This window comes from Chiloscyllium punctatum, chromosome 8 (assembly GCF_047496795.1).
Source record: "Chiloscyllium punctatum isolate Juve2018m chromosome 8, sChiPun1.3, whole genome shotgun sequence".
NCBI lineage: Eukaryota > Metazoa > Chordata > Chondrichthyes > Orectolobiformes > Hemiscylliidae > Chiloscyllium > Chiloscyllium punctatum.
In genome coordinates, this window is record NC_092746.1 from 72,032,576 (window position 1) to 72,054,355 (window position 21,780).

The 21,780-nt window shown below is 42.6% G+C and overlaps 1 protein-coding gene across 1 annotated transcript in view; it reads right to left on the minus strand.

The window, feature by feature from the left end:
- cmtm8b (CKLF-like MARVEL transmembrane domain containing 8b) overlaps positions 1-18,294 on the minus strand; it is a 58,691-nt gene extending 40,397 nt beyond the window's left edge. Inside the window, exon 1 of the mRNA XM_072575765.1 lies at positions 17,967-18,294. Coding sequence (XP_072431866.1) covers positions 17,967-18,095 — 129 coding nt within the window. The 5' untranslated portion in view covers positions 18,096-18,294. The remainder of the gene's footprint in view (positions 1-17,966) is intronic.
- Between the last annotated feature and the right edge of the window lie 3,486 nt (positions 18,295-21,780).

Genomic DNA, 21,780 nt, shown 5'->3' on the forward strand with positions numbered 1-21,780 from the left:
CCTACAGCACCAGGGTCCCAGGTTTGATTCCAGCCTCAGGTGACTATCTGTGTGGAGTTTGCACATTCTCCCTGTGTCTGTGTGGGTTTCCTCAGGATGCTCTAGTTTCCTCCCACAGTCCAAAGGTGTGCAGGTCAGGTGAATTGGCCATGCTAAACTGCCCATAGGTGCATTGGTTAGAATGAAATGGGTCTGGGTGGGTTACTCTTCGGAGAGTTGGTGTGGACTGGTTGGGCCGAAGGGCCTGTTTCCACACTGTAGGGAATCTAATCTTAAATGCTTAACTCAAAAGTTGGTGTGAGTGGAATGGTTTTCAGTTTGTGGGGCACTAGGATCATTACTGGAGTAAAGGGGAGCTGTTCCAGCTAGGATAGGCTTCACTCAAACTGTGCTGAGATCAGTATCCTGGTAAAATCAAATAAATAAAGCTTCGCAGTAACTGGAGGGAGGTGTGCAAGTTTGGGAGAAGGGAATTATAGACTTAAAAAGTAAAAGGGTACAGCTGTATTTCAGGCCAGCTATTTGGATCATGATATCGATAGGACAGAAATGGACAGAGTGTATAAAGAAAGAAAGTAGCAAAAAGGCCAAATTAGTATCAAATTTTTACTTAAGCATGTGGTATTTGGAACAAAATAATAATAAATTAATGATATAAGGAGAAGCTATTGCATATGATCTTCTAGCCATTACAGAGACATCATTACAAAAGGACATCAAAGCTGGGAACTAAATATTTAGGGCTATTGATTCTGGAAATGATAAGTTATGGTTGAGCAAAGCTCTGTCTGTAACTTTTTTATAGAACAAAATCATAAAGTTCAAGAACCGTTGTAACCACTCACACACCAAACAGCATGATCTCTGAGGAAGGGATTACCTAGTTAAGACAGTGATGAGGAGGAATTTCACTCAAGAGGGGGGTGAATCTTTGGAATTATTTGACAAGACCATAGAGGCCGGGTCATTAAGTGTGTTCAAGGTTGAGACTGACAGAATTTTAATCAGTAAGGAAATCAAGGGTTATATGGAAGAGGCAGGAAAATGGAGGTAAGAATGATCAGATCAGCAACGATCTCATTGACTGGCAGAGCAGATTTACTGGGCTGAATGGCCTATCTCCACTCCTAAATAAGCTTTGACAAAGGGTCAGTTAGACTCAAAATGTCAGCTCTTTTCTCTCCTTACAGATGCTGCCAGACCTGCTGAGATTTTCCAGAATTTTCTCTTTTGGTATCTCCACTTCTATATCTGATGGGCTTGTGCTTAGGGAGCCTCTGATGCTGGCTAGAGAACCAGGAAATAGTCTGCCAGGTACCTAATCCAAGTGAACGTAGGTGCCCATGATCATTGTGGGGACTAACAGATGCAAGACATATTGGTGCACCGCCTGGGCAAAAATTGAGTTCAAAAGGCCACAAGAACAGAAAGGTCCCCTTTGTATCTGAGGGGTATAGTACATGGTCACAGGAGCAGCTCTTTGAACTGATTTTTTTAATCCAGCTGATTAAACATTCACAAAGTGCTGTATCATTTGCAATGCCTCAGCTACAGCCAGATTATCGGTGTATGTGTTTACCAGTTCTTGCTGCATTCAGGCTTTGGCTAATAAGTGGTCAGTAATATTCATGCCACACCAGTAACATCCAGGCAATGACCATCTCAAAACAGAAAGAACCAAACCATCTCTCTATGACAATCAATAGCATTACTATTGCTTGAATTCCCTACCATCAACATCACAGGTTACCATAGATCGGAAACTGAAATGAAACTGAAACATAAGTATTTTGGCTACAAGGATAGGTCTGACACTGGGAATTACGTGGCAAAAGTGGAATATGAATTCAATAAATATCTGTCTCATAAAATGAGTCTAAATGATGATCATGAATCCATTGCCAATTATTGGAAAAGTCCATCTGGCTCACTAATGTCCTTTTGTGAAGGAAACTTACATCCTTACCTGGTCTGGCCTAACTGTGACTCCAAACCCACAACAATGTGGCTGACTCTTAAACCGCCCTCTGGACAATTCGGGATTAAACTTAACACATGGAGTAGAATAGCACATGACCTAGAACCTCAGTCTCGCTGATAATCAAGCCAGTTGAGCTTTGTTTCACTGGGGCTCCTTCAGGCCTTACTTGGTCAAATGCTGCCTTCCGTTGTGTCTGGTATTCAGTTCATATCCATTCCTGAACCGAAGCTGTGACAACAGCCGAATTTGAGTGATTCTGGTAAAACCGGAACTAAGCAATTTGTTTTGGAACCATGCCATTAACACTACAAGATGTTACATCAATTTGTTTTTCTTTTGCATATACTTTAGCCATTTGTGAAAACAAGAAAAGTTTGCACAACTTAGCTGCTTTCCCAGATGAAAAGCTAATACACCCATGCCAATACAAGGTTTTGCTGCTGCTGTTGGGGAGGTTTTAAACTAATGTGGCAGGGGGCTGGGAACCAGAAGAGAAGACTAGTAGACAGTGAGGTGGAAACTAGAGACTGTAAGGATCGTGAAGTTAGCATTACCAAGGGAGGAGTAGGCAGATGAACATAAAAGAACTGGCAGCCTGAAATGCATATACTTTAATGCAAGGAGTATAGTGGAGAAGGCAGATGAACCTAGGGTTTGGATTGGTGCCTGGGAGTATGACATTATTGTGATCTCAGAGACTTGGTTGAAGGAAGGGCATGATTGACAACTAAATGTTCCACGATATAGATGCTTCAGACAGGACAGAGTGGGAAGTAAAAAGTTGGGAGGGTAGGGAGGAGTTGCATTGCTGATCAGGGATGATATCACAGTTGTGTTAAAGGAGGACACTAAGGAGGGCTTGAGCTGTGAGGCATTATGAGTAGAGCTGAGAAATAAGCAGGGTGCAGTTACATTGTTGGGGCTGTACTATAAGCCTTCCAACAGTGAGCGTGAGGCAGAAGAACAAATAGATAAAACAGATTATGGAAAGATGTAGAGGCAACAGGGTGGTGGTGATTTTAATTTTCCCAACATTGATTGGGATACGCTTAGTGTCAGAGGTCTGGATGGGGCAGATTTTGTAAGAAGGGTCCAGGAGAGTTTTCTAGAGCAGTATGTCAATAGTCCGACGAGGGAAGGAGCCATATTGGACCTGGTACTAGGGAACGAGCCAGGTCAGTTGGTAGAAGTTGCAGCAGGGGATTTCTTTGGGAATAGTGACCACAATTTTGTAAGTTTTAGAATACTTGTAGTTGAGACTGGTATGAAAGGAAATGTACTAAACTGGACCAAGGCCAATTTATATCAAAATTCGGCAGGAGCTGGGAAATGTGAATTGGGAGCAGTTATTTGAAGGGAAGTCCACATTTGATATGTGGGAGGCGTTCAAAGATAGGTTGAAGATAGTGCAGGATAGGCATGTCCCTTTGAAAACAGGGATAAGAAAGGCAAGAGAGATGAACTGTGGATTTCAGGAGAAATCGTGCAACTAGCCAAAAGGAAATGGGAAGCGTACATAAGGTCCAGGCAGCTAAGAACAGAATGGGCATTGGAGGAATATTGGGAGAGTAGGACCAATTTTAAATGAGGAATCAACAGGCTAAAAGGAGTCATGAAATAACTTTAGCGAGCAGAATTAAGGAGAATCCCAAGGTCTTTTATTCAGATGTAAGAAGCAAGAGGGTAACTAGAGAAAGGGTTGGTCTACTAAAGGATAAGGAAGGAAGGTTGTATCAAACCTGAGAAAATGGGTGAGATTCTGAATGATTACTTTGCATCAGTGTTCACTGAGGAGAGGGACATGATGAATGTTGAGATTAGAGATAGAAGTTTGTTTACTCTGGATCACGTTGACATAAGGAGGGAAGATGTATTGGGTCGGCTAAAGGATGTTAAGGTGGACAAACCCCCGGGACCGGATGGGATCTATCCCAGGTTGCTGAGGGAGGCGAGAGAGGAAATAGCTGGGGCCCTGACAGATATCTTTATAGCACCCGTAAGCACAGGTGAAGTGCCAGAGGACTGGAAGGTTGCTAGTGTGACTCCCTGCACAAGAAGGGTAGTAGGGATATTCCAGGCAACTACAGACAAATGAGCCTGACGTCATTGGTGGCAAAGTTGCTGGAGAAGGTACTGAGGAATAATATCTATTTATATTTGGAAAAGAATGGGCTTATCAATGATAGGCAACATGGTTTTGTGCGGGAGAGATCGTGCCTTTCCAACTTAATAGAGTTCTTTGACGAAGTGACCAAGTTGATAGATGAAGGAAGGGCTGTAGATGTCATATACATGGACCTTAGTAAGGCATTTGATAAGTTCCCCATTGTTAACTCGTGGAGAAAGTGAAGTCACATGGTGTGCCATGTGTTCTAGCTAGATAAAGAACTGGTTGAACAACAGGAGATGGAGAGTAGTAGTTGAAGGAGTTTCTTGAAATAGAGAAGGGTGACCAGTGGTATTCCACAGGGGTCAGTGTTGGGGCCACTGTTGTTTGTAATATACAGTACATAAATGATCTGGAAGAGTGCACTGTTGGTATGATGAGTAAGTTTGCAGATGATACGAAGATTGGTGGAGTAGCACAAAGCATGGGGAACAGTCAAAGAATACAGGAGAATATAGATATATTGGACAGTTGGGTGGAGAAGTGGCAGATGGAGTTCAATCCAGGCAAATGTGAGGTGATGCATTTTGGGAAGTCTAATTCTACAGCGAACTATACTGCAAACGGAAGAGCCTTGGGAAAAGTTGATGAACAGAGGGATCTGGGAATTCAGGTCCATTGTACCCTGAAGGTGGCTTCACAGGTGGATAGAGTGGTCAAGAAGGCATATGGTATGCTTGCCTTCATATGACGGGGTATTGATTATAAGAGCTAGTAGGTCATGTTAAAGTTGTACAAGACTTTGGCTCGGCTGCATTTAGAATACTGTGTATAGTTCTGGGCGCCACATTACCAAAAGGATGTGGATGCTTTGGAGAGGGTGCAGAAAAAGGTTTACAAGGATGTTGCCTGGTATGGAAGGTGCTAGCTATGAAGAGAGGTTGAGTAGGTTAGGTTCGTTTTCATTAGGAAAAAGGAGATTGAGGTCTACAAAATCATGAAGGGTATAGACAGGGTAGATAGAGATAAGCTTTCTCCCAGGGTGAGGGATTCAATAACGAGAAGTCATGTGTTCAAGATGAGAGCTGAAAAGTTTAAGGGGGATACACATGGATTATACAGAGGGTGGTAGGTGCCTGGAATGCATTGCCAGCAGAGGCAGGCACAGTAGATTCATTTAAGGTGCATCTGAACAGATGCATGAGTAGGTAGGGCGCAGAGGGATACAGATGCTTAGGAATTGGGCGATAGGTTCAGACAGAGGATTTGGATCGGCTCAGGCTTGGAGGGCTGAAGGGCCCGTCCCTGGGCTGTAAATTTTCTTTGTTCTTCTTTAATACAAGGATGTTAAAATCGTAGTTGACGATAGGACATTATGGTTAATAAATTGAACTCAAGAAAATTGTCCAGATTATCAGATGTGGGTGGCACAGTGGCTCAGTGGCTAGCACTGCAGCCTCACAGCACCAGGATCCCAGGTTCGATTCCAGCCTCAGGTGACTGTACGGAGTTTGCACGTTCTCCCTGTCTGCGTGGGTTTCCTCCGGGTGCTCTGGTTTCCTCCCACAGTCCAAAAATGTGCAGGTCAGGTGAATTGGCCATGCTAAATTGCCCATAGTGTTAGGTGCATTAGTCAGAGGGAAATGGGTCTGGGTGGGTTACTCTTTGGAGGGTTGGTGTGGACTGGTTGGGCTGAAGGGCCTGTTTCCACACTGTAGGGAATCTAATCTAATTTCTGGAAGGCAAGAGGTCTTGTAAAATAGTCTGGAGAAGGTATTGGGATAGGAGCTGGATACTCACCAACAACAAGAACTAATGGGATAGAGACACGAGTTCCAATTAAACTAATGAAGAGTCACTTCCTGTCATACTAGTACTTTTCTGGTGTCAGGATGAATAACTTCTGCAAGAAAAGAATGACAGGTAAGCACTTGGCAGCCTTCCAGCATGCTTTTTCCATTTGTTTATTGGATGTGGGTGTTGCTGGATAAGCCAACATTTATTGCTCATTTCTAACTACCTTCAAGAAAACGACAGTAAGCTGCTTTTTGGACCACTGCAGTCCCGTACTGAGAGAACAACCTGCACTTTCATGGAGGGACTGTCTAGAATTTAAACCCCACGGAGAAAGAAATGGCCGATATATTTCCAAGTCAGGAAAAGAGTGTGGCTTGGAGGGGAATTTGCAGGTGGTGGCATTCCCAGGTATCTAATGCCCTTATCTTTCTAGATGGTAAGAAGTAGCAAGTTTGGCAATAGTTTCGCAACCGTTATTATTCATTCTAAGCATTAACCCTTGCCTGACCTGGATAAACAAGCTCCCCAGTGATAACTTTGCTTTATTCATTAACTTTGAAGAGTTTAAGTCCATATTGTGGGAGAAAGCCGACTTCACACATTGTGTACACACTTCTAGAATTACCATGGAACCAAATCAGTCATATCCTTATAACAAAAGCAGGACATTTAAATCATATTTAGGAAATTTGAATATTGTTTGAATATTGTTTAACTTAGTGGGTGGCACGGTGGCACAGTGCTGCCTCACAGCGCCAGAGACCCGGGTTCAATTTGCACCTCGGGCTACTGTCTGTGTGGAGTTTGCACATTCTCCCCGTGTCTGCATGGGTTTCCTCCGGGTGCTCCGGTTTCCTCCCACAGTCCAAAGATGTGCAGGTTAGGTGAATTAACCATGCTAAATTGTCTGTAGTGTTAGGTGAAGGGGTAAATATAGGGGAATGGGTCTGGGTGGGTTGCTCTTCGTAGGGTTGGTGTGGACTTGTTGGGCCGAAGGGCCTGTTTCCACAGTGTAAGTAATCTAATCTAAGGAAGTTGCCTGGTGTGTGAGGAAGAGGGGAGAAAGAAGTTGTGAACCCATTTTCAGATGGTGTGCTTCATCTCTGACATTTCCACACACTTCTTTAAGTTTCTACTGATTTAAGATGTGCTATAAATTTTTGAACCATTCACATTTCACAAAATTGGGTTTATTCTACTTTTCTTTCTTCCTTTTTGCTTAATTCCTCTTCACCTAAAACCAGTAACTCAAGTGAAGTGCCAGTCCAGTGATATAAGCAACTGTCCAATTTTCATTGGTGCTGGGAAGTGAGTGCTAGTGACCTTTTCCACCAGACATATTACAAGAAATTGCAACTGGATTGAAAAAAATTCAACATGTATTCCTTTAGGAGATAGACAGTGATCAGTGGAGGAACCTTGTTCAAGTTTTCTAAACATTAGTCTAGGAACTGATGCCAGCAGGAGTGCTCTAATGCAGTCAACAACTTTGGTATTGGGGTGGGGGGAATGCCAAGAGCCAGGTCTGTATGAGTCATTCTCACATAATACAGTAGAATCAATTAATCTGTGAGCTGAAGGCACAATAGCACAGTAGTCATGTTAGTGAACAAGACCTGAACTAATGGGATAGGGACACAAGTTCAAATCCTAGCACAACAGCAATGCAATTTATGTTCTGTTCATTAAATAAAGCTGGAATAAAAAGCGAACATCAATAATGGTGATCACGTAAGACATGAAAGCCCATCTGGTTGACTTTAACGGAAATAAACCAACCACTGGTATGGTCTGTGACTCCAGACCACAGAAATGTGGTTGACATTTGACAGCTCTCGGCAATGGCCCAGAAAGCTATTCAGCTGTATACAGAGAACCAAGAACTATTGCCACATCCTGTGAGAGAATATGAAAACATCACTCAACAACTGAGGGGTTTCTTTTGCTGTGCTGCTCATGCCGTTTGAGACTTGATGGAAATTTCTTACCTGGAAAAATCCAGCATACGCTACTTATATCTTTCCAACTAATGAAAGGCCAATAATTTGTGAAGATTGCAACCAGCAAAAATCTTGGGATTTCCAAACACTGAATTATAATTTAACAGGCCTGGATGCAAATTAAAAACCAAAAGTTCTGGACAGAAAAGGGAGCAGTAATGTTCACTAGCCATTTGAATACGCCAGGGAGAAAGTGAGGACTGCGGATGCTGGAGACCAAAGTTGAAGAGTGTGGTGCTGGAAAAGTACAGCAGGTCAGGCAGCATCCGAGGAGCAGGAGAATTGATATATTGAGCATAAGCTCTTCTTCAAGAATACACCATCTTGCTCTCACGCTCACGAATTTCTGTCCTAGGCTTGCTGAACATTCTAGTGATGCCTTGTGCTAACTGAAGGAATGGCACTTAATTTTCATTTAGGCACTTTATAACCTTCAGGTCTCGACATTGAAAACTCTGTCCTCAATTGTGACACCTGTGTTCCTCCCAAATAACCTTCCACTAATAATCAACCAGTACCAAGATCTTTGCTTTTTGATCTGTAATACTTACAGTTTCCAATCTCCCTCACCCTCTAAATTTCCCTTCCGTTGACCTGCTGCTCCCATTTTTCTACAGCACAAAACCCAATTTTCCTCCTCTCTCATCAACCACAGTTAAGAGTCATACTGAACTTGAAGTGTTAACTGTTTCTTTCTCAATAGATGCTGTAAAACCTGCTGACTTCTTCCATCACATTTTTGTCAGGTCTCCAGCATTTGTAATACTTTGCCTTTACAAAGTAAAACTTCATTTTTTTCAACAGAGAATCAATTTTCAAAAGGGTCTTTCTCTTTACCTAATGCCATGGTGCAAGTTCCTTATTCAAAACCAAAAAAAAAAGTTAAAAATACAATCCAGTAACATTTCTGTACATTTAGAAAGAAGGATCAACATCAGAGCAATTGTTGTAAATTATCTCTTTTCACTCTTGTGTACAAGATGCTTGAAGAAGAAAAATCTCAAATGTTGCAAGAAATGTTGCAAGAAATGTACCTTACAGCAAAACTAACTATAACTGCTAGTGCCCAAAACCATGGTGATATAAATGTACAGTCACTATTCTGACCATGAACTGATGCATCAATCCAAGAGCTGTTCATTTCCAAACCAGACTGCTTATAGCTGCTGTCAGCTTTGATTTCTCCATGTCTTCACCAAACTGATCTGATCCATGTAGTACACCAACTGTTCATTTAAGCCCCTCCCATTTTAGTGTCTTTCAGCATGGTCTCCTCAGGTCATAGAGTCATGGAACTGTCCAGCATGGAAACAAACTCTTCAGTCCAACTCATCCATGCCGACCAGATATTCCAAATTAATCTAGCCCCAATTGCCAGCATTTGGCCTGTATCCCTCTAAACCCTGCCTATTCATACACCCATCCAAATGCCTTTTAAATGTAATTGTACCAGCTCCTACCACTTCCTCTGGCAGCTTATTCCATACACACCACCCTTTGTGTGAAAAAGTTGTCCCTTAAGTCCCTTTTAAATTTTTCCCCTCACCTTAAACCTAAGCCCTCTAGTTTTGGACTCTCTCACACTGGAGGAAAAGACATTGGATACTCACCACATCCATGCTCCACATGATTTTATAAACCTTTATAAAGTCACTCCTCAGTTTCCAATGCTCCAGGGAAAACAGCCCCAGACTACTCAGCCTTTCCCTGTAGCTCAAACTCTCCAACCCTGGCAACATCCATGTAAACCTTTCCTGAACCCTTTTAATTTTCATAAAATCATTCCTATAGGAAGGAGACCAGAATTGCACACACTATTCCAAAACTGGCTGAACTAACATCCTGTACAGCCACAGCATGACCTCCCAACTCTTATAGTCAAAACACTGACCAATAAAGGCAAGCATAGCAAACACCTTCTTCATTGTCCTGTTGACCTGGGACTCTGCTTTTAAATAACTATGAACCTGCACTTCAAGGTCTCTTTGGTCAGCAACACTCCCAGGACCTTACCATTAAGTATCTAAGTCCTGTCCTAATTTGCCTTTCCAAAATGCAGCACCTCACATTTATCTAAATTGAACTCCATGTGCCGCTGCCCACCTGATCAAGATTTTATTGCAGTCTGAAGTAACCTCCTTCACTGTCCACTACACCTCCAATATTGGTGTCATCTGCAAACATACTAACCATACATCCTATGCTCATACCCAAATGATTTATGCAAATGATGAAAAGTAGCAGAGCCAGCACCGATTCTTGTGGCACTCCACTGGTCACAAGCCTCCAACCTGAAAAGCAGCCACCACCACCACCCTCTGTCTTCTACTTTCGAGCTAGTTCTATATCCAGCTGGCTAGTTCTCCCTGCATTCCATGGGATCTAACCTTGCTAACCATTCTACCATGAGGAACTTTGTCAAACACCTTACTGAAGTCCAGACAGATTATGTCCTCATCAATCCTCTTCACTATTTTTTCAAAAAACTCAAATCATGTTTGTGAGACATGATTTCCCACGCATAAAGCCATGTTGACTATCCCCAATCAGTCCTTGCCTTTCCAAATACATGTAAGTCCTGTCCCTCAGGATCCCCTCCAACAACTTGCCCATTACTGATGTCAGGCTCACCGATCTATAATTCCCTGGCTTTTCCTTAATACCTTTCTAATAGTTGCACCGCATTAGTCAACCTCCAGTCTTCTGCCACCTCACCCTTGGCTATCGATGATACAAATATCTCAGCAAGGGGCTCAGCAATCACTTTGCTAGCTTCCTTTATCTGCCTTTATGTACCTTAAAACATCTAGCACTCCTCCTCTGTAGTATAGATATTTTTCAAGATGTCGCTATTTATTTCCCCACGTTCTCTATCTTCCATATCCTTCTCCATAGCAAACACTGATGCAAAATACTCATTTAGTGTCTCCCCCATCTCCTACATAGGTGGCTTTGCTGATCTTTAAGGGGCCCTATTCTCTCCAATGTTACTCTTTTGTCCTTAATGTAGAATCCCTTTGGATGCTCCTTAACCCTATTTGTCAAAGTTATTTTATACCCTCTTTTTGCGCTCCTGATTTTCCTCTTAAGTATACTTCTACTGCCCTGGAGTGGAGGCTGAAGGGTGACTTTATAGAGGTTTATAAAATCATGAGGGGCATGGATAGGGTAAATAGACAAAGTATTTTCTCTGGGGTGGGTGAATCCAGAACTAGAGGGCATAGGGTTAGGGTGAGAGGGGCAAGATATAAAAGAAATCTAAGGGGCAACCTTTTCACACAGAGGGCAGTGTGTGTGTGTGGAATGAGCTGCCAGAAGATGTGGTCGAGGCTGGTACAAGAGCAACATTTAAAAGGCATTTGGATGTGTATATGAATAGGAAGGGTTTGGAGGGTTATGGGCCGGATGCTGGCAGATGGAAATAGATTGGGGTGGGATATCTGGTCGGCATGGATGAGTTGGACCAAAGGGTCTGTTTCCGTGCTGTACATCTCTATGACTCAATTGCCTTTTACTCTTCTTGGGATTCATGCGATCCCTGCAGTCTATACTTGACACATGCCTCCTTCTCAGTCTTGACTAAAACCTTACATTCTCTAGTCATCCAGCACTTGCTACACCTACCAGCCTTGCCCTTCACACTAACAGGAACATACTGTCTCTGGCCTCTCATTGTCTCATTTTTGAAGACTTCCCATTTTACAGCCATCCCTGACCCCAATCAACTTTTGAAGTTCTTGCCTAATATCATCAAAATTGTCCTTCTTCCAATTTAGAACTTCAACTTTTAGATTCGATCTTTTCTATCACTATTTAAAAACTAATAAAGTTATGGCCACAGGCCCCAAAGTGCACCCCCACTGACACCTCAGTCACCTGCCCTGCCTTATTTCCCAACGTCCTTGTTGGGCAATACTAATTGCTCCATCACTTACCTCCAGCAATATCTCCTTTCCCTTCAAAAGGATCAACAAAATGGCTATTCAACTTAAACATCTCTTCCAAAACTTTGAACTTAAAAGTTATGTTTGCACACAGCCGATTTTTTTCTTTTATTATTCATAGAGTCATATGGATGTACAGCATGGAATCAGACCCTTCGGTCCAACCTGTCCATGCCAACCAGATGTCCCAACCTAATCTAGTGCCACCTGCCAGCACCCGGCCCATATCCCTCCAAACCCTTCCTTTTCATATATCCACCCAAATACCTTTTAAATGCTGTAATTGTACCAGCCTTCACAACTTCCTCTGGCAGCTCATTCCATACATGTACCACCCTCTGCGTGAAAATGTTGCCCCTTAGGTATCTTTTATATCTTTCCCCTCTCACCCTAAACCTGTGCCCTCCAGTTCTGGAGTCCCCCACCCCAGGGAAAAGACTTTGTCTATTTATCCTATCTATGCCCCTCATGATTTTATAATACTCTGTAAGGTCACCCCTCAGCCTCCGACGCTCCAGGGAAAACAGCCTCAACCTGTTCAACCTCTTCTTATAGCTCAAATCCTCCAACCCTGGCAACATCCTTGTAAATCTTTTCTGAACCCTTTCAAGTTTCACAACACCTTTCCGATAGGAAGGAGACCAGAACATGACCTCCCAACTCCTACACTCAACACTCTGACAAATAAAGGAGAGCATACCAAACACTTTCTTCACTATCCTATCCACCTGCGACTGCACTTTCAAGGAGCAATGAACCTGCACTCCAAGGTCTCTTTGTTTAGCAACACTCCCTATGACCTTACCATTAAATGTGTAAGTCCTGCTAAGATTTGCTTTCCCAAAATGCAGCACCTCGCATTTATCTAAATTAAACACCATCTGCCACATCTCAGCCCATTGACCCATCTGATCAAGATCCCGTTGTAATATGAAGTAATCTTCTTTGCTGTCCACCACAGCTCAAATTTTCATGAAGGAACTTTGGAGATTTGTTAGTGTATCCTGTAGATGGTACACGATATGGCAACTGTGATTTGGTGGCATGGATAGAGTGAATAGTCAAGGTCTTTTCCCCAGGTTAGGGGACTCCAAACGTAAAGGGCATAGATTTAAGTCAACAGGAAAGATTTAAAAAGGACCTAAGGGGCAGCTTTTTCACGCAACGGATGATGCATGAATGGAATGAATTCCACAGCAAGTGATGGAGGCTGGTACAATTACAACATTTAAAAGGCATCTGGATGGGTATATGAAAAGGAAGGATATGGACCAAATGCTGGCAAATGGGATTAGATTAGATTTATTTAGGATATCTTTGGTGTGGACAGGTTGGACTGAAGGGTCTGTTTCCATGCTGTACATCTCTACGACTATGACCCATGTCAGCAGTTCAGATGAGCCACCACACTCAAAACATTAATGCAGCATTTTTCCTACAGATGCAGCTAGACTTGCTGAGTTCCTCCAGTAATTTATGTTTTTGTTTCAGATCTTCAGCATCCACAGTTTTTTTGTTTTTATTTTATCTTACTCAACAATAACTGCTTAAAAACATGGTGAGTGACACCTTCCATACTTGGCTGGTGATTGACAGTAAACAGATAAGGGAGTAAGAGTCAAGATTAGAGTGGTGTTGGAAATGCACAGCAGGTCGGGCAGCATCCAAGGACCAAGAAAATCGATGTTTCGGGCAGGGGCTCTTCATCAGGATTCCTCTAATCTCCAGCATCTGCAGTCCTCACTTTTGCCTAGATAAGGGAGTAAGTCCGTTGTGCTGCATCTGTCTTGCTTTTTGTAAAAACAGGACACACCAGGACAGTCTTCCACATTTCCAGATATGTGTAACTGTGTTGTAACTCTGATTTGGAGATGCCGGTGTTGGACTGGGGTGTACAAAGTTAAAAATCACACAACACCAGGTTATAGTCCAACAGGTTTAATTGGAAGCACACTAGCTTTCGGAACGACCTGATGAAGGAGTGTCGCTCTGAAAGCTGGTGTGCTTCCAATTAAACCTGTTGGACTATAACCTGGTGTTGTGTGATTTTTAACTGTGTTATAACTGTACTGTGAAAGCTTGGCTTGGAGAGTGACAATTCCTGGAGCACGCATCTTCAATACTATTAACAGAATACTATCAGGGTCCACAGCTTTTGCAGTGCGCATTGTCTCCAGACTGGAACGACTGGGCTTGTATACCCTTGAGTTTAGAAGACTGAGAGGGGATCTGATTGAGACATATAAGATTATTAAAGGATTGGACACTCTGGCAGCAGGAAACATGTTTCCGCTGATGGGTGGGTGCCGAACCAGAGGACACCGCTTAAAAATACGGGGTAGACCATTTAGGACAGAGATGAGGAGAAACTTCTTCACCCAGAAAGTGGTGGCTGTGTGGAATGCTCTGCCCCAGAGGGCAGTGGAGGCCCAGTCTCTGGATTCATTTAAGAAAGAGTTGGATAGAGCTCTCAAGGATTGTGGAATCAAGGGTTTTGGAGATAAGGCAGGAACAGGATACTGATTAAGGATGATCAGCCATGATCATATTGAATGGTGGTGCAGGCTCGAAGGGCAGAATGGCCTACTCCTGCACCTATTGTCTATTGTCCAGTCGTTTCTCAATATCAAGTGCAGTGAATTGAGCTGGGTGAAGATTGGCATCTGCGATACTAGGGACCTGAGGAGGAGGCAGAGGCAGATCATCCTCTAGGTGTGGGCAGTACAATGGCTCAGTGGTAGGCACTACTGCATGATAGCACCAGGGACCAGGTTCAATTCTGGCCTTGGGTGACTGTCTGTATGGAGTTTACATGTTCTCTCTGTGTCTGCGTGGGTTTCCTCCAAAGGTCCAAAGATGTGCAGATTTAGGTGGATTAGCCATGCTAAATTACCCATAGTGTGCAGGCAAGGTGGTTTAGCTATAGTAAATCTGGGGCTACAAGGAAAGGCTGGACCTTGATGGGATGCTATGTGGAGGGTCAATGCAGACTCAATGGGCTGAATGGCCTCTTTCCATACTGTAGGGATTCTTATAGCTAAAACTGCTTCAGCTTTATCATTTGCACTGATGTTATAAGACTCGCCCATCATTGAAAATGAGGATATTTGCAAAGTTTGAGTTAGTTATTTAATTATCTATCACTACTCAACTAGATATGGAAACAATTCAGATCTTGGCTATGATCCACTAGTTGCGCAATCACTTAGTTTTATCACAGGATGCTTATGCGATTTGACACATAGATTGTCCTGTTTTATACCTTCACTAGGTGACACCTCATTTTTAGCAGGTGCTGCTCTTGCCATGCCCTTCTGCACTCTTCGTTTAAACAGAGTTGAGTCCCTGGATTGAGATAATGGTAAGAGTGGAGGATATGCCAGGCCATGAGGTGACAGATTGTGTTTGAATACAATTCTGCTGCTTCTAATAACCCACAGTGCTTCATGCATGTCCAGTTACGATTTGCTAGAGATGTTCGAAACCTATCCCATTTAGCATGGCGACAGTGCCTAATGGAAACAGAAATTCATGTCCACAGGGTCTGTGTGGTGATGATCTTACCTATTCCACGTGGTAGTCGCTGTTACATATTCTGTCGTGGACACATGTTTTTGCAACAGATTGACTGGTTAAGAAAAGGTCAAATATATTCCCCCCCCATCTCACTGTCTGTTGAAGACCCATTCTGCAGTCACGTTCTTCAGGACTCAGTCAGTAGTGGTGCTCCTCACCTACTGTTGGTGATAGATATTGAAGTCTGCAACCAAACAGTACATTCTAAACCCTTGACACACTTAATGTGTCCTCCATGTGATGTCCAACATGAAGCAACATAAATTCAATCAGCTGAGTGGAGGACATGGCAATAGGAGGGGCAGTTGATTGCAATAAGCAGAAGGGTTCTGGACCCTATTTGACCTGATACGGTTTCAGGATAGACTATATTCCACAGAAATTATAAATAGGAAAGGTGGTCAGGAACAGTTCACAGATTTATTTTTAAATTGGCAGTTTAATAACCATGGTGTTGAATGGAGGATGTGGGAGAACATGGCTACTCCTTTAAATTGTCTATTGTATGAGAGTCTGCTAGCTCAGTTGGCTGAGTGGTCGTTAGTGATGCTAACAGTGTGGGTTCAAGTCCTGCACCGAGTGATGCTGTCATGAGAGATTTGCTTTCTCATCCTTTCCCGTCACCTCAGGCAGGGTGACTATGAGGTTAAACCACCAGCAGCTAGTTCTCTCTAATGAGAGAGCAGCCCTATGGTTTGGGAGGAGTATTGTGACTTTATCTGTATCTCCACAGATTTATGTTTCAGCCTTTTCTTCCCAGTTCCTTTTTCGTCTGTCTTTGTATCAGGTGAGGGAAGTCTTAGATGGTGTAACTCGGTAAAGAGCTGACAACAGCTCAAGCTACATCTGAGCCAGAGGTTGCTGGAAGATTGTAGTTTCAGGAGTTCCCCTTTCCCTCTCTCCACTCATTTTTCCTTCCCATAACTTAATCTCATTTCTCCAGTCATGTCTCTCTCTGTCTTACCACTGCTCTGATTCCTTTCCCCTTTAAAATAATCATTCATATTCATTAGTGATCACCTCATGTCTTCCTTGCTCACCTGTCATTTATCTTGTTTTAAACTCACTATCCATTCAATGGAAACACCAGCACTCAAGAAGTCTGACACCATCCAAGAACAAAGCAGCCCGCCTGATTAGCATCACATGCACACCAGTGTTCAGTAGTGTATACCATCTCCACAGCATCTGGATTAGAGTGGTGCTGGAAAAGCACAGCAGTTCAGGCAGCATCAGAGGAGCTGGAAAATCGATGTTTTGGGCAAAAGCCCTTCATCAGGAATAGAGCTCTATTCCTGATGAAGGGCTTTTGCCCGAAACATCGATTTTCCTGCTCCTCGGATGCTGCCTGAACTGCTGTGCTTTTCCAGCACCACTCTAATCCAGAATCTGGTTTCCAGCATCTGCAGTCATTGTTTTTACCCATCTACACAGCACACACTGCAGAAATTCACAAAGGTCCGGACACAGCGCCTTCCAAACCCATGATCGCTTTCAGCTAGAAGGACAAGGGCAGCAAATGTTTGGGAACACTTCCAAGCCGCTCACCATCCTGACTTGGAAATATATAGACACTCTTTCACTGTTGTTGGGTCAAAATCCTGGAATTCCCTTCCTAATGGCATTGTGGGTCAACCCACAGCAGGTGGACTGCAGTGGTTTAAGAAGGCTGCTCACCGCCACCTTCTCAAGGGTAACCATGGATAGGCAATCCATGCTGGCCAGGATGCCTACATCCCACTAAAGAATAGAAAAACATGTCACTGCTCAAAATTGCTTTGTTCTAAAATGTGCGCACCTGAAATGAGTTTATGAATTTAAGAATTTCTTCCTCTTTTTAACAACTTTTGAAAAGCTGGTGTGTAAAAACTGCTAGATGTGAAATAAAAGCTGCTCTCATCACAACCGACAGCATTATCTATACTGCAGTAATGAAATTCCATGCCAAACCAGCTGTAAATATTTGTCAGGTTGTAATTCACTCCTGTCACCAAAGCGTCGGAAACCAAATCATCTCCATCTTCCCGACTGGATTTGGGTAGGTGAAGAAAAGGGTGGGGGTGGTTAAATAGACATGGGAATTACCCAGACCAATGTGCTCAAACAGATGCAGAAGCTTTGTAAGAGCATCAACATGCATGGAATGGATGGGCCGAAGAGCGTTGTAAGTTGTAACACCACCACATTAACTGACTGTCAAGAGCCTGTAACTATAACAAAGTTTACGGTCCCAATCTCCATCATAAAAGTTGACGCTGGAATTTATTGTTGAATGTTCAAAAATAAGGACAGGCATGGCTTTAATCTGGGGCGCTCTGATTCAATTATCAGTTCATCTCAAGATGACATTTCGGTCTCGATGTACCATATGTAAAGCTGCTGCACATTGATAAACTCGCCTGATTTATTTTTTAAAACGCTTTTCAGATAAAATCAGGTCTAAAGGAAAACGTAAGATTTATGCCTTTAAGTTATTATAGCCCTCCCGTTACAAAACAGTCTCCCCGACAGACAGCACCAGTAATCTCTCTTCACAGCTGCCCCCTCACACAGTCACTTACAATCTCTGCGATCATGAGGAGTCCCGGCAGGGTCTTAAGGAAAGCCTTGTCATAGCCCCTGGCCGTCGAGCTGAAGGACACAGTGTAAGTGCTGCTGGTTGTGCTGATGGTCCGAGGGCGATCTTCCATCTTTGATCTGAAACGTTAACTTTTGGAAACTTTGCCAGTGAGTGGCTGGAAAGGAGCACGATCCCGGAGAAGTCAGAGCTCTGCTCCGTCCATGCTATTGAGCTGCAGAGGCTGAATGCTAGGTCAATGCAGCAGAGCTGAGACCCAGCAACCTACACTCCCTCAGGTGGCTATGACTAACACAGGTAACTTCAGCAAAGCTCCCTCTCTGCCCAATGAATGCCAGCGCACATCCTTTAAAGCTACAAAATGGAAACACCGTTTATTCGTTCTTAAAGGGACAGTCCACTGATACGCTGCTCAGACTTCCAGCACACATTTCACTGTTGTTTCCACTAATCCAAAATCAGGAGGTGGTGATTGAACCTTTATTTTTGTTGTGTCGGGAGAGGAGTTTATTATCTTAGAATTTGACCTGAAAGTTACACCTTTGTTTTTTTTAGTCAAAATTCACATTTCCAATCCCCAAAGTGAAGACCAGAAGCAGTGTTGGAGTTTTATGAAGTTTACATTTGCAGTTTGTCATTCCTTGAATATTTTTGTTAAATCAATTATATCTGACACATACAAAGATCCACCCGTGCTTCAGAATCCGCAAAGCCGCCAAATCACTGAGGAAATCCGCATGGATTGCCAATAACATTCTCTAATACTGGGATGCTGCTCACAAAGTTCAGTCTGGGAAAAGCCATGGCCTGCACTGGTGTAACTGACAATAAAAATAACTTGTGGTGCATAGCAACTGAAAAATGCTAAGTGGCAGAGCTAAAGTCATGAGGTTTACCAGGAAACTGCTTCCAGCTTCCACTAGGACCACCCAACCCATTGTAGGATTGGGATAAATGAAACCCCTCAGTATCACCACTATGTTTCTAAGTGCCATCAATAAAACTAGCTGAGCAGTCAATCATTAACAGTGTCTTGGAATTCCTCTGGCTGGCCTAGTTTAGGGAGCAGGTTACCAAATGTACACACCATTAATCTAGTTCCAATTTCTCATCACAGGAGTATCACTTTGAATCTTTCTCTGACCCAAACTGATCCCATTTACTTCCTTTACAGTTTTCTTGAATGCACTAGCCAAACAAAACAGCAACCCACAGCTTATCCTCATTATTTGCAGAATCACTCACTCATCTTTAAATTTTAAGGCATGACCCATTATCATGTATTTACCAAAATAAGCTTATAAGGTGCCATTCAACAGTTACAGAGACCTAAAGCAGACCTTCAAAGATTTCTTCAGATGAGAGACTGTCTTTCTAGGCAAGAATACATTGAAATCTGACTGAGCTATGCTGAGCAACTAAATTCGAAGGACAGGATCACAATTGAAGGCGAGTTGTAAGTTCATGGAATGCCCTGCCAGTAGTAGTGGTGGACTCTCCCTCTTAATGGGCATTTAAACGGGCATTGGATAGGCATATGGAGGATAGCGGGCTAGTGTAGGCGCAACATCGCCTGTACTGCGCTGTATTTTTCTATGTTCTATGATTTTGTTCACGATCCATCATATAACCGTAAGTTGTCATTGCTTTTACTGAGCTCCTTGCACACATATTTAAGCAGGATTTACTAAGTAGTGATCAGCTGCAGAAATTCTGGCCCAATGTTTAACCCTCAATGGCAGGGATCCTGAAACAAGTGACACCCAGCAGCTTTAACCATTAGCTAGTAATGCTGTATACCACAGCACATTTAACCACAGTGTCACCAGAGAAGAACAATGCACAGAACTCGGTGCCCACATATTAAGAAGATCCCAGGTTCGGTCCCTAGTCAGTGTTTAGTTTGCTATTCTAAGCCAGATGGTGAGTGGAGAAGAGGGCCTGGAACAGGGAGTGGCAAACCTACAATTGGACCTAGTATATGCAGATTGAGGAGAAGGTAAACATTAACAGGGTTTCCATTCCTGATTACTATTCAGAAATTCCTGCTGGAAGTGCATGTGTGTAGACTCCAGGGGAAAGTGCAGGCTGCAATGGTCCCCACATTAAAAACAAAGTTTGCTGAAGCTGCCAATATTCACAGAATAGCTGTTTGAGTGACATGCTGGGGAGTCCCAGTCTCTGATGGAACTATACCCCAGTAACCATCAAAAGGGTTTTTCCCTGGAATTTTCCTTTAATTACACAAGATCTAACATTAAAAATCAGGCCACTCTCCTCCAGTTCTCACTGGACCTTCCAATCTATTAATAGAGTCTTTGCAGTAACTGGTGTGTTCATTTCCCTGATACAGAACAAAACGTCTTTTCAATTCTTCATGAGATTTTTCACATAAGATTTAATATATCCCTCCTGTAGTTTATTGTATTGAAATTAAGTTCAAGCACTTTGTCAATCATGCTGATTTATTAATAGTCTTTAATAATCTTCATAATTAGTTAGAATAAGTTAGAGGTCATGAAGGGAGGGCAGAGGTCATTTTAAAACAATGGATGTTATTTATAGCAGCTCCTTGAGACCTGAATTAAAAGAATTTGTCATTCCTTAACATGTCATCAATGCTTGTAACTCAAAACCATCAGAAATCAAATATTTCTTGGCTGTCCATACCTCAGTGAGCTTAACCACCTGAGTTGTACAGCCTGTGGTAATCTCAGGTTTGATTTTAAGACTGTGCTGAATTCATTAATGTTAGCTAGAGCAGATATTAGATTTCCACAATTGCTTTGTCTGCCTCTGGGATATGTAGGGATAAAAAGCAATCAGGATTCTCATTCCAAATTATTAATGAGTGGTTCCTACTTAAAATGATCATGAACACATCTGAGGAGAATTGTCTCAACTATTATGATCATCCTGAGGCCCAGTAGTTTACTTCATTCACAGATAAGGTTCGCCCATTGATAAGGGCAACTCATTGATCAAATTTCAGTTGTGGATCTGAATCTAGACAAGAAGGCAGTAAAGAGAGTGAGAAGGGAAATGTCATAGGAGGAAAATCAACTTTCTAAACATGCTTCAACTTATTCATTGTAAATCAAGAGACAAAATACATTTCTCCATCCCCAAGCTAAAACTGGGAACTTGTTGTTTGGATTTCTGCATCTGTGGCAATGACAGGCGTAACCAAGGACAGTTTCTTTTCAAAAAGGATTTTAAATTGGTGACTAATGACTGAAAAGGCTTTTCATTTTAATCATTGCTGCTTGACCAAAATTTATTGTCCATCCTAACAGCCCAAAGGGCAGTAAAAGTCAAACAACATGGTTGTTGTGGGTCTGGAGTCAAATTTTGGCCTGACCAGGTAAGGATGGCAGATACCCTTGCTTAAGGAAAGACAGTCGTGACCCAATGTTTGTTTTTACAGCATTGGTTACATGGTCACCATTAGGCTAGCTTTCTTTCCCCCTTTGAATTCCACATTTTTTAATTGAATTCAAATTTCATCACATACTATAACAGGATTTGAACCCATATCCCCCCAGTCTTGTCTGTCTTGCTAGATCACTGTGTCATGAACAAAACCATTACATCATCATTTCAAAAGCTGCCTACAGGATACCAAACATAGAATCTTAGATGGAAATACTACTGATGTAAATAAAGGTGAGCAGTCACGTGGGTAGAGAGGAAATACTACTGATGTAAATGAGGGTGAGCAGTCACTCAGGGAGAGAGGAGGAGAAGATCCAAAACTAAGTGCCCTGCACATTGTCCCCTTACCATAAGATCTTATT